Raw genomic sequence first — 13,575 nt, 5'->3', positions numbered from 1 at the left:
GGTGTTTATTATTAAAGGAGAAAAAAAATCCAAACCATCATGGCCCTGTGTGAAAAAGTGATTGCCCCCCTTGTTAAAACATACTATAACTGTGGTTGTCCACACCTGAGTTCAATTTCTCTAGCCACACCCAGGCCTGATTATTGCCACACCTGTTCACAATCAAGGCATCACTTAAATAGGAGCTGCTTGACACAGTAAGGTCCACCAGAAGATCCTTAAAAGCTACACATCATGCCGAGACCCAAAGAAATTCAGGAACAATTGAGAAAGAAAGTAATTGAGATCTATCAGTCTGGAAAGGGTTATAAAGCCATTTCCAAAGCTTTGGGAATCCAGCGAACCACAGTGAGAGCCATTATCCACAAATGGCGAAGACATGGAACAGTGGTGAACCTTCCCAGGAGTGGCCGGCCGCTCAAAATTACCCCAAGAGCGCAGCGACGACTCATCCAAGAGGTCACAAAAGACCCCACAACAACGTCCAAAGAACTGCAGGCCTCACTTGCCTCAGTTAAGGTCAGCGTTCATGCCTCCACCATCAGGAAAAGACTGGGCAAAAATGGCCTGCATGGCAGAGTTCCAAGGAGAAAACCACTGCTGAGCAAAAAGAACATCAAAGCTCGTCTCAATTTCTCCAGAACACATCTTGATGATCCCCAAGACTTTTGGGACAACATTCTGTGGACCGATGAGACAAAAGTGGAACTCTTTGGAAGGTGTGTGTCCAAGTATATCTGGCGTAGAAGGAACACTGCATTTCATAAAAAGAACATTATACCAACTGTAAAATATGGTGGTGGTAGTGTGATGGTCTGGGGCTGTTTTGCTGCTTCAGGACCTGGAAGACTTGCCGTGATAAAAGGAACTATGAATTCTGCTGTCTACCAAGAGATCCTGAAGGAGAATGTCCGACCATCTGTTCGTGTACTCAAGCTGAAACGAACTTGGGTTCTGCAGCAGGACAATGATCCTAAACACACCAGCAAGTCCACCACCGAATGGCTGAAGAAAAACAAAATGAAGACTTTGGAGTGGCCTAGCCAAAGTCCTGACCTGAATCCTATTGAGATGTTGTGGTATGACCGTAAAAAGGCCGTTCATGCTCGAAAACCCTCTAATGTAACTGAATTAGGACAATTCTGCAAAGATGAGTGGGCCAAAATTCCTCCAGGACGCTGTAAAAGCCTCATTGCACGTTATCGCAAACGCTTGGTTGCAGTTGTTGCTGCTAAGGGTGGCCCAACCAGTTATTAGGTTTAGGGGGCAATCACTTTTTCACACAGGGCCATGATGGTTTGGATTTTTTTTCACCTTTAATAATAAACACCTTCATTTACAAATTGCATTTTGTGTTTACTTGTGTTTTCCTTGACTATTGTTTAAATTGGTTTGATGTTCCGAAACACTTAAGTGTGACAAACATGCAAAGGAACAGGAAATGAGGAAGGGGGCAAACACTTTTTCACACCACTGTATATCTATATCTCTCTCTATATATCTCTCTCTCTCTCTATATATCTATATCTCTCTCTCTCTATATCTATATCTCTATATCTCTCTCTCTCTCTATATCTATATCTCTCTCTCTCTATATCTCTATATCTCTCTCTCTCTATATATCTATATCTCTATCTCTCTCTCTCTATATCTCTCTCTATATCTATAGCTCTCTCTCTATAGCTCTCTCTCTATATATCTCTCTAGATCTATATCTCTCTCTCTCTCTATATATATATATACTACTCATATATCTATATCTCTATATCTACAGTCAGGTCCATAAATATTGGGACATCGACACAATTCTAATCTTTTTGGCTCTATACACCACCACAATGGAGTTGAAATGAAACGAACAAGATGTGCTTTAACTGCAGACTTTCAGCTTTAATTTGAGGGTATTTACATCCAAATCAGGTGAACGGTGTAGGAATTACAACAGTTTGTATATGTGCCTCCCACTTTTTAAGGGACCAAAAGTAATGGGACAGATTAACAATCATAAATCAAACTTTCACTTTTTAATACTTGGTTGCAAATCCTTTGCATTCAATTCCAGCCTGAAGTCTGAACGCATAGACATCACCAGACGCTGGGTTTCATCCCTGGTGATGCTCTGCCAGGCCTCTACTGCAACTGTCTTCAGTTCCTGCTTGTTCTTGGGGCATTTTTCCCTTCAGTTTTGTCTTCAGCAAGTGAAATGCATGCTCAATCGGATTCAGGTCAGGTGATTGACTTGGCCATTGCATAACATTCCACTTCTTTCCCTTAAAAGACTCTTTTGGTTGCTTTCGCAGTATGCTTCGGGTCATTGTCCATCTGCACTGTGAAGCGCCGTCCAATGAGTTCTGAAGCATTTGGCTGAATATGAGCAGATAATATTGCCCGAAACACTTCAGAATTCATCCTGCTGCTTTTGTCAGCAGTCACATCATCAATAAATACAAGAGAAGCAGTTCCATTGGCAGCCATACATGCCCACGCCATGACACTACCACCACCATACTTCACTGATGAGGTGGTATGCTTTGGATCATGAGCAGTTCCTTTCCTTCTCCATACTCTTCTCTTCCCATCACTCTGGTACAAGTTGATCTTTGTCTCATCTGTCCATAGGATGTTGTTCCAGAAATGTGAAGGCTTTTTTAGATGTTGTTTGGCAAACTCTAATCTGGCCTTCCTGTTTTTTGAGGCTCACCAATGGTTTACATCTTGTAGTGAACCCTCTGTATTCACTCTGGTGAAGTCTTCTCTGATTGTTGACTTTGACACACATACACCTACCTCCTGGAGAGTGTTCTTGATCTGGCCAACTGTTGTGAAGGGTGTTTTCTTCACCAGGGAAAGTATTCTTCGGTCATCCACCACAGTTGTTTTCCTCGTGGTCTTCCGGGTCTTTTTGGGTGTTGCTGAGCTCACCGGTGCGTTTCTTTCTTTTAAGAATGTTCCAAACAGTTGATTTGGCCACACCTAATGTTTTTGCTATCTCTCTGATGGGTTTGTTTAGATTTTTTTCAGCCTAATGATGGCTTGCTTCACTGATAGTGACAGCTCTTTTGGGATCTCATATTGAGAGTTGACAGCAACAGATTCCAAATGCAAATAGCACACTTGAAATGAACTCTGGACCTTTTATCTGCTCCTTGTAAATGGGATAATGAGGGAATAACACACACCTGGCCATGGAACAGCTGAGCAGCCAATTGTCCCATTACTTTTGGTCCCTTAAAAAGTGGGAGGCACATATACAAACTGTTGTAATTCCTACACCGTTCACCTGATTTGGATGTAAATACCCTCAAATTAAAGCTGAAAGTCTGCAGTTAAAGAACATCTTGTTCGTTTCATTTCAACTCCATTGTGGTGGTGTATAGAGCCAAAAAGATTAGAATTGTGTCGATGTCCCAATATTTATGGACCTGACTATATATATATATATATATCTATATCTACTCTCTCACTCTATATATATATATATATATATATATATATATATCTCTCTTTCTATATATCTATATCTCTCTCTCTCTCTCTCTCTCTCCCTCTCCCTCCCTCCTAAAAAGCAGTGGCCCCAAGATTGACCCTTGCGGGACCCCCATGGTACATCTTTTCAATGGGGATAATGTATTGTTCATCCACACGCACTGATGTCGTCCAGTCAGGTAAGATTTGAGCCAGTTTTGTGCGTTTATTGAAAGATTGTAGTTTGCCAATTTGCTCAGTAGTATCTCATGATTAACCGTATCAAAAGCCTTGCTTAAATCAAGAAAAACTGCTCCCACCACTCCACCTTGATCCAAGTTTGTTTTAATTTGTTCAAGGAAGTCCCTTTTGCTTCTCTAATGATTTCAAGGAAAAAGGATGCTTTAGCCTTTCTAAGCTGCATTGTAACCTTATTTCTCAGACCTTTATAGATTAGATGATCAGTAGTTAAACCCGATATTAGAAACCTTTTTAGAGAGGCATCTCTTTTTTTCATTAGTTCCCAGAGATTACTATTAAACCAAGGCAATCTATGTTTAGCTCTAGGTTTTCTGGCCATTGTTTTTGTATATCTTGCTATTATATCTTCGAGGGCTGACATTATTTCATTGCATGCTTGCTCACAGGATTTATTTTCAACAGTGTCCCTCCAATTTGTTTGCTTTATTTCCTTCTCAATTTGTATTAAACTAATACTAATACTACTAAACTAATACTCTTTGGAATAAATGATATAGTGGGATTACCTTTCACTGTATTTTGGTCCCTGTACCGTGATTTAGTCAGTTTCCTAGCAGCTAATGTAAGATTATGATCTGACAGGCCAGTAACCAGGTTGTATGTTTTAGTTATCCTTTCTGGTGTATTTGTAAAAACTAAATCCAATAATGTTTGGGAAGATTTAGTTATTCGTGTGGGTTTATTTATCTTTTGTACCATATTAAATGTGTTTGCAACATCCTTAAGCTTTTTTCTGAGTGATTTATCAAGCCAGTTTAAGTTGAAGTCACCCATAAGTTGCATGTTGTTTAAGGGTTGCAGATAAACAGCTAAAAAAATCATTTGTGGCAGTAGGTGGGCGATAAACTGCAAGACAACAAAAGACATTTCGGGGGACAATGTAATAGTAACCCCTACACACTTCAGGGTGTTTTCATTCATATCTATTGGTTTGCTTAGAACGCTCTCCTTAACATGAATTAAAACCCCACCGCCTTTCCCTTGACTTCTGTCTCGTCTGTACACCTTATAACCCGGGATATTAAATACAGATAAAGGAGTTGTAGGAGTCAGCCAAGTTTCAGTGAGACACAGATAGTCAAGGTTTGAGTCCGTTAGCAAATGTTCCAGTTGTTCAGTTGTTTGATACAACGCTACGTATATTCAAATGTCCACCAAAAACACCTTTCGGTTTTGTTTTCGGGCTCCATAATACGCTCGCGTGGTTAACAGTCTGAAACAGTTTCGTTTGATGCTGTTTAAAAAACACGGTGGCAGTCTGTGAGGCATTTGTCTTAATACATGGGCCCGCTTTTATCAGTGTTTGGGCAACATTATGTTCAGGCCCTGATTTTATCAGAGGACTTTTACCTCGTAATCCTGCAGGGAGAGCGTCACATAAGTAGGTCATCGGTCTCGCCACATGTTCACAGGGAACAGCTGATTTCCAATTTTCCGCGAGTTGTGACTCGTAGGTCGCAGGCCCAGGGTTAAAATGGATGTCCCCACATAACAGAAGGATACTACAGAAGATGATGGAATAACCCTGTTTTGCTGGTATGGAGGTCGTTTTCTGTCTGCGCTGCTCACGTTGGCTAGACGGGGACCGGGCAGATGCTCGTCCGTCATCCAGAAAGTTGGAATATAAAATGTACTGACTCCACGAATCAAGTGGAACAGCGGGGGGGGGGGGGGTCTTCCAGGTGAGACGGCATGCCGAGATGAGCTTCCACAAGCAGCAGACCAGTTTCCCCACATTTGTATAGATGTGACAATCAGCAGGTACAGGGCCACTGCCAAACCGCTGCAACCACCTGCCGCCATCTTTTCCTCCATCCTTTGACGCACTAGTCTTGATGGGTGTTATTCGTTGATGACGTTACCGTTGATCATCTGTCCATCATCGTATAAAGCCCGCCCTGACAATCTGATTGGTCCAAACAGCTCTTGTTCGAGCATAGTTGCTCCACAACGGATCAAGTCCAGACCCAACTTCCTGACCTCAAATGCGGAGCCAAGTTCAGCTGGCATCCAGGCTAACAATATGTAACATTTCTGCATTAAAATGTCTAAAAACGACTATACCTATGTTATATATTTTGTTGAGTTGCGTACTTACGCTATCCTAAATGTTTCCAACAACGTTCAAACCCAGAGAAATCTGGATCTTTAATTTTAATGACACGGGACGTTTCATTTAGTCGCCTGTCAGTGGCGTCATAAAACCTTCGACACCTCTAAACACGGTACCCAGACCATACGTTGGAATTTTGGTTTTAGCTGCTGGCTAATGTCAGCTTGCTTGCTCGCCAACAGGTCAACTAGCTAGCTAACGTTAGCTTCCCAATACAAATCGAATCAAGAGAACGTAATTAAGTGGGGGAAACTGCAGTTATTTTACCTGAATGACATGAATAGACGTTACTAAACGTAACGTGGATACAACTGTAATGGATAATCCATCCGTGAACAGATTGTGTTAAACTATAACTCCCATAATGCCACTACACGACGTCATCAAAAGTCCGTGTTTACATCCATTCTAGCGGCAGAAAATGACATATTGTACGTTTAAGCTGCAAAAACTCTTCAAACTAGACGGGCCGCTGGAGAGTGCAGACCTCCGCCAAGGCCTGCCATATCTCACAATGTTAACAAAAGTGAAAAATGATTTGTGTATCCACCCCGTGATTAAGATCTGCTCCAAAATGTAATGGGTTCGTCCTCGGCCCGTGCTACACCCTTTCACCAAGGTTCATGGAAATCAGGGAAGTATTTTTCCGGAAAACGTGCTGACAAACAAACAAACAAACGGACAAACCAACGGTCTCTCTGACCTCGGTCATGGCCGGTCTCTTCTTCCTCTTCTTGTCCAGACACCTGCAGGCCAGATCCACCACCTCCATGCAGCCGGCCGGCTCTGCGGCGCCCCCTAAAGACACAACATCAGAGCGGCTGTAGCTAGGCAACAGGCAGGAGGCATCATGTGATTCAAACACAAAGACTGACCTGCGATCAGGGCTGCACCATATGAGGAACATTTGAGGTAACTTTGTTAAATATTGCAATGACAATAATACAATAACATGTTCTCAGTTCTGCTGCTTTAAGCCCCCAACGTCGACTTCAAGGCACCTAACCCTTGCCTAATCCAAGTGGGTTAGCTTCTCCTTACAACGCGTAGCTCCTATGGTGTCATTTTGATGCTACCAAGCCATCACCTCCCGTTAGCATCCCGTTAGCATCCCATTGACTGCCATTCATTCTGACGTCACTTTGACAGTGAATACCTTTACATCTGAAGCGTTTAAAGACTCTATTTGTCCGTTGTTTATTTCTAAAGAAACACGACAATGTATAAAAGGCTCCATTACCTTGTAGCTCACGTTATGGCTCCGTAGCAGACGTTTTTATAACAATAGGCTAACGATTGGGTCATAACCACGAGACTTCCTGTCTCATAGTAGAGGAGTTACCGTATAGTACAGGAGAAGCTCTCAGGCAGTTTGGACTTCCATCAGCTGTTTAAGTGTAATGACTAATGTTAACTATCATTTTAGTGATCAATAATGAGCCTGTGTCTATGTTATCTCCTTACATATACCTACGCTCTCCGTCTCTGCTAGATTGGGAATGATTGAGATTTCTCTTGGCACAGCTACCAGAAGACTTCCAACTTTCAGACAGGTTGCTCACGTCACATCTATGTCTTCAAGCTCAGTTGGAGGCTGCTCAGTAACGCTCAGCCATCACCGGGAAAGAGCTTCTAATGTCCTTCACTGGTCTCCGTCCAGAGACACGGGGTCTGGTGGTCCATTCTTATATACAGGCTATGGCCTAATCCCAATGTTGGGGGCTTAAAACACCAATCACTTTTTAAAGGCTTCATTGCAGTAAAGTGATGTAATTATCTTACCAGACTTACTAGCTGCTCTATTATTTACCTTTAACCACTTAGTCATTAAATCAACATTAATGGTGATTATTTATCAAAAAATCTCATTGTGTAAATAACATTTTGTTAAAGCATCAACTGTCAACAATATCAACATCGAGGTATTGGGTCAACAATATGATGATGGTTGATTTTCTCCATATCGCCCAGCCCTACTGGAAACATCGTCTGAAACAATCGTTGGCATTATAGGACGGGTGTCTAGATCGGCTGCAGTATAAGATGCACGGTGGTCTCATTTGTAGTCGTAATACAGCAAATTATATTTGGACTACAACAGAAAGAACTACAACACCACAGAATAAAGAACACATTGTAAAGCGCTGCGGAAACATTTCAATGAGCATTATAGGTAGAGTTATACGGACAGAGGAAAATGAAAACCTGTTGAAAATTATTTAAGACCTAGAAGACTTTTTAAGGTATAACATTTTGAAATGTTAGACTTTTTTAGACCTCGTGGAAACCCTATCATTGCGCCAGTGGATACGCGATATATTGTGCAGGCCTACCTGTGATCAGCCGGTGGTCCAGCTGTTTCCTCCAGGCTGCTGCAGACAAACCAGTCGGACTGTCCTCAACCTCCTCCACCAGGTCCTTCTACACAACCAAACATCACAGCAACGGTTAAACAATGTATGGGAATATTGTACTGACTTAAAAACTCTGACTGTGAGTGTGCATGTCTGTGAGTGTGTGTGTGTGTCTCTGTGTATGTATGTATGTATGTCTCTGTGTGTATGTATGTCTGTCTGTGTGTGTGTGTATGTATGTATGTCTCTGTGTGTATGTATGTCTGTCTCTGTGTGTGTGTGTGTGTGTGTGTATGTATGTCTGTCTCTGTCTGTCTGTCTGTGTGTGTCTCTGTGTATGTATGTATGTCTGTGTGTGTGTGTGTGTGTGTGTGTCTCTCTGTGTATCTCTGTGTGTATGTATGTATGTATGTCTGTGTCTCTGTGTGTATGTATGTATGTCTCTGTGTGTGTGTGTGTGTGTGTGTGTGTGTGTGTGTGTGTGTGTGTGTGTGTGTGTGTGTGTGTGTGTGTGTGTGTGTGTGTGTGTGTGTGTGTGTGTGAGAGTGTGTGTGTTCTGACCAGGTATCTCTCTCCTGACTTCCTGTCTTTCTCCAGAGCTCGACGACCCGTCAGGACCTCCAACAACACCTGAAACACACCAGATATGTGATGTAATGAGATACGGTGACATCATCATGTTTGCACTCCTTACCCGATTGATTGATTGATTGATTCATTCATTCATTGATTCATTTAGGATTGATCTGAAGAGTATCCTCCCGCTGGCTGTTCCTCTATCACTTAACTGTAACAGTGTTTTCCTCTATGTTGATTTTGTAGTGGCGGCCCGCCACGGCAACATTTCTGCCGCCACAGTATCAGAAATAGGGCAGACGCACAATGTAGTCGCGGTGGCCTTTTAAATGATCCTGCCGACATAATGCACCCCCCCCGTTGGCTGCCGCTCACATTGCAACTTAACAACAAGTAGAACTATTATTATTATTGGACCCGTCCAGTTTAACAACAAGTACAACTATTCAGAGGTTATACTGTTAACTGGACACACTGTAACTGTGTTGATGGAGTTTATTGTCAAAACTAGATCCCGACCGATATATCGGCAGGCCGATATTGGGCATTTTCCAAACTGTCGGTATCTGCATTTATAATGACGATAAATGAATATTTAAAAAATAAAATAAAAACGGACGAAACCCCCTTCAACCATGTTCTGAGTGTTGGCGTTGCATAGTCTGTCCACCAGAGGGCGCTCTACAACCTCCCTGTTGGCAACACACGTGTTTAACCCTTTAAGTTTCATATCTTAAGTTTGTATTTCATTTATCAGAACTTTATGTATGTCAGAACACGATGTATCGTGTGAAAACATGCTGTGATTGAAACATTCAGCAGTTGTAGATATATATTTCACGTGTGGAAGAAACATTTGAATAATATAAGTGTGTTATGAGAAGTCATAAGTCTGTAACAAGCAGCTGCACTGATGAAAACACACGCTGTTAAATCACAGTTATCGTGCAGATAGCTTCATAAATCACACCTGCTGACAGATCTTCAGTCTTTTGGTGAACTAACAGACTACATTTCCCATCAGCCCCCTGCGGTGTCTCACCACTCCGAAGCTGTAGACGTCCAAAGCGGTCCCCAGCTCCCCGTTCCTCACGTATTCGTCCGGCAGGTACGCCAGCGTTCCTCTGATCGTCGCCGTTTGACCGATGGACGCCGTATTATTCGCCGTGCGTCCTGGCGGGCCGCGGGACACAAACCGAGCCAGACCGAAGTCCGCCAGCTTCGCCACCAGGTGGCGGTCCAACAGGATGTTTGAACTGCAGAGACACGGAGAGAGACAGAAAGAGCTCAGTATTTCGAAGCGGGTGAAACCGGACGTGGGTGTTTGCGGCGTGCCGACCTCTTGACGTCTCCGTGGATGAGCGCTTTGTGTCCGCCGGGAGGGGAGTGGAGGAACTGCAGCGCTGCTGACGCTCCTTCAACAATACCGAGTCTCTGGGACCAGGAGAGAAACACACACTCCTGACAACACACACACACACACACACACACACACACACACACACACACACAGATCAAATTGCCCAAAATGCACAATAGGAATACAGTTTGATTATAACTTTTTGTAGGTATCCGTTGTTGTATTATCGCAATGTTACACTTGAAGTATAGACAGGTACACACACACACACACACACACACACACACACACACACACCATCAAGCCAATAATGAGATTCAATCCAACCCTCTCGTGTAAAATTGCTTAATTACGATTTAAGATCCTAACATCTGAAGACACATACAGGGTGTGTGTTTCAGTGTGTTTTGTTGTATTTGTGTGCTACGTTGTGTGGTGTGGTGTGTGTGTGTGTGTGTGTGTGTGTGTGTGTGTCTGTGTCTGTGTGTGTCTGTCTCTGTGTTTGTGTGTGTGTGTGTGTGTGTCTGTGTCTGTGTGTGTCTGTCTCTGTGTGTGTGTGTGTGTGTGTCTGTGTCTGTGTGTGTCTGTCTCTGTGTTTGTGTGTGTGTGTGTGTGTGTCTGTGTCTGTGTGTGTCTGTCTCTGTGTTTGTGTGTGTGTGTGTGTGTGTCTGTGTGTGTGTGTGTTACGCTGTGCAGCCGGTCCTCCAGCGATCTGTTCTCCATGTAGCTGTAGATCAGACACACTGATCCTTCTTCTTTACAGAAACCCAACAGATCCACGATGTTTGGATGTCTGAACCTGAAACCAGAAACAAGTGAGAGAGAGGGAGACAGAGAGAGAGACAGAGAGAGACGGAGACAGAGAGGGAGAGAGAGAGAGATGGAGACAGAGAGGGAGAGAGAGAGAGAGAGAGATGGAGAGAGAGAGATGGAGACAGAGAGGAGAGAGAGAGATGGAGACAGAGAGGGAGAGAGAGAGATGGAGACAGAGAGAGATGGAGACAGAGAGGGAGAGAGAGAGATGGAGACAGAGAGGGAGAGAGAGAGAGATGGAGACAGAGAGGAGAGAGAGAGAGATGGAGACAGAGAGGGAGAGAGATGGAGACAGAGAGGGAGAGAGAGAGAGAGGGAGGGCAGAGAGAGATGGAGACAGAGAGAGAGAGGGATGGAGAGAGAGAGATGGAGACAGAGAGGGAGAGAGAGAGATGGAGACAGAGAGGAGAGAGAGAGATGGAGACGAGAGAGATGGAGACAGAGAGAGAGACAGAGAGAGACGGAGACAGAGAGGGAGAGAGAGAGAGATGGAGACAGAGAGGGAGAGAGAGAGAGAGAGATGGAGAGAGAGAGGAGGAGAGGAAAAAGAGAGGGAGTAGAATGGGGAGGGAGGAAGAAGTAGGAAGAAGAATAGAGGAAAGATGAGAAGAGGAGGAAAAAGAGAGAGGAAGAGAAGGAAAGACATTGAAAAGGAGGAAAAAATGAGGAGAGGAGGTAACAAGAAGAAGACAAAGAATTAAAGATGAAAAAAATGAAGAAAAAGAAATACAGTGGAGAAAGAAAAGAGTGATGAAGAAAAAAGGGTAAAAAGAGAGTGACACACACACACACAAACAAACAAACTCACACACACACACAAACAAACTCACACACACACACACACACACTTTACTCACTTTGACAGTTGGTCCACTTCCGTCTGAAAGCTCTCCTTCAGCAGAGCCAGGTCCAGCAGACAGTCCTGTAACAACAACAACAACTCTGACCAATCACAGCTCACTTCCTGTCAGCAACGCCGATCAAACGTCTCCAATTGTTGTTGTTTGAATGAGAGCCTGAAGTAAAGTTTCACTTTGATACAGTAGGAGATAACGGGGGGACGTTTCGTTCACCCGTGACCAGCGAACCGCCCCGTCGACGACTCGTTTGGTTCTGTATTTTTTGAAGGGATACAGCTACGGTGACGACGAGGAAAAAGACTGTGGCTTGGAGGAACGAACACACGTTTCCTGGTATTCTATTGTTTGGGGTGCCCTTGATGACGGACGGGACGGCCCGAAACATTAGCTTTTTGTAAATAAGCGGTGGTGCTATAACAAGAACAGAGTGCGGGATTAGTTGCTTTGGATCCTGGATGAAAGTATTAAAATGATTACATTATATTAAGATTCCAGCTGTAGCTGTATCCCTTCTAGCCACAACCGTTTCCTAGGATGGCAAAGGAATGTCCCGAAATACTCTTCTGAGAGGTTAGTTCACAACATCACGGCCCCCAACACGACTCGGCAGAGATCGTTCTTGCTCGGGCTTTAACTTCTGGATATTCAGCAGCGTTGCCACAACGGACCGAATGGCTTCGCTCGCATCTTTCGTCACGACCTCAACGTCTTCGTTCTCAGCCGCTCCCTCTGTTCGCTGATTGGACCGGTAGACATTTGACCGGAGAAAACCCCAAGAGTATACCGTAAACCCAGACGTAGTACTGAAGGGAAATGAAAACTGAGCGGAGGTACGTAGGGGGGCGGAGCCAGGCTAAAACGTAATTGCTTAGATATACGTGAAATCTGCAAACTTGTTTATTTCTTTTGTCATTTTCATCCGTAAATGTAACGTTTAGAGATATCTAGTTAAACACGGAGATATCCAGTTCTTCCTCGTCCCCCGTTTGCTCCGCGCTGTTAAGTTGTTTGTACAGGACACAGGAGTTTTTATACCCGGAAGTTATTGTAAACAAACATCGTGATTGGGCGTATAGATTAGCTGCATCAGGCACGTGACATCACATCCTGTTGCTCAGGGCTGCATGTCTGCTCTTTGCTGTGATTGGCTGACCTGTTTGAGTCTCTTGACAGCACAGTCGGTTTTCCTCAGAGTTGCTCGGTACACGACTCCAAACCCCCCCTCCCCCACCTGCAGGGAGGGGCAGAATCCCGCTGTCCCAGCATGCACCTCTTCATACGACCAGCACATCACACCGCTACCGCTCGCCACCACCGGGGGGGCCTGAGGGACGACATCATCATCGTCATATATTATTAACATCCTGCAGTGGTGTGTGTGTGTGTGTGTGTGTGTGTGTGTGTGTGCATATGTGTGTGTGTGTGTGCATATGTGTGTGTGTGTGTGTGTGTGTGTGTGTGTGTGTGTGTGTGTGTGTCTGTGTGTGTGTATGTATGTGTCTGTGTGTGTGTGTGTGTGTGTGTGTGTGTGTGTGTGTGTGTGTGTGTGTGTGTGTGTGTGTGTGTGTGTGTGTGTGTGTGTGTCTGTGTGTGTGTATGTGTGCGTATGTGTGTGTGTGTGTGTATCTGTATCTGTGTGTGTGTGTGTGTGTGTGTGTGTCTCTGTATCTGTGTGTGTGTTTTACCTCGGGGGGTCGATGGAGGTCAGACTTCAGATCTGGGGGGGGCGGGGCCGGTCGAGGGAGCGTTCTTCCTCCTCCTTTATCTACTGAA

The 13,575-nt window shown here is 44.0% G+C and overlaps 1 protein-coding gene across 1 annotated transcript in view; it reads right to left on the bottom strand.

The window, feature by feature from the left end:
* irak1 (interleukin-1 receptor-associated kinase 1) overlaps window positions 1-13,575 on the bottom strand; it is a 26,055-nt gene that overhangs the window by 8,331 nt on the left and 4,149 nt on the right. Inside the window, 9 exon segments of the mRNA XM_078254123.1 lie at window positions 6,543-6,637; window positions 8,173-8,260; window positions 8,755-8,823; window positions 9,812-10,025; window positions 10,109-10,230; window positions 10,817-10,928; window positions 11,800-11,864; window positions 12,956-13,126; window positions 13,488-13,570. Of these exon segments, the coding sequence (XP_078110249.1) occupies window positions 6,543-6,637; window positions 8,173-8,260; window positions 8,755-8,823; window positions 9,812-10,025; window positions 10,109-10,230; window positions 10,817-10,928; window positions 11,800-11,864; window positions 12,956-13,126; window positions 13,488-13,570 (1,019 nt within the window).

The sequence above is a fragment of the Sander vitreus genome, chromosome 7, assembly GCF_031162955.1.
Source record: "Sander vitreus isolate 19-12246 chromosome 7, sanVit1, whole genome shotgun sequence".
Taxonomy (NCBI): domain Eukaryota; kingdom Metazoa; phylum Chordata; class Actinopteri; order Perciformes; family Percidae; genus Sander; species Sander vitreus.
This window is presented reverse-complemented; position numbering and strand designations above follow the sequence as displayed.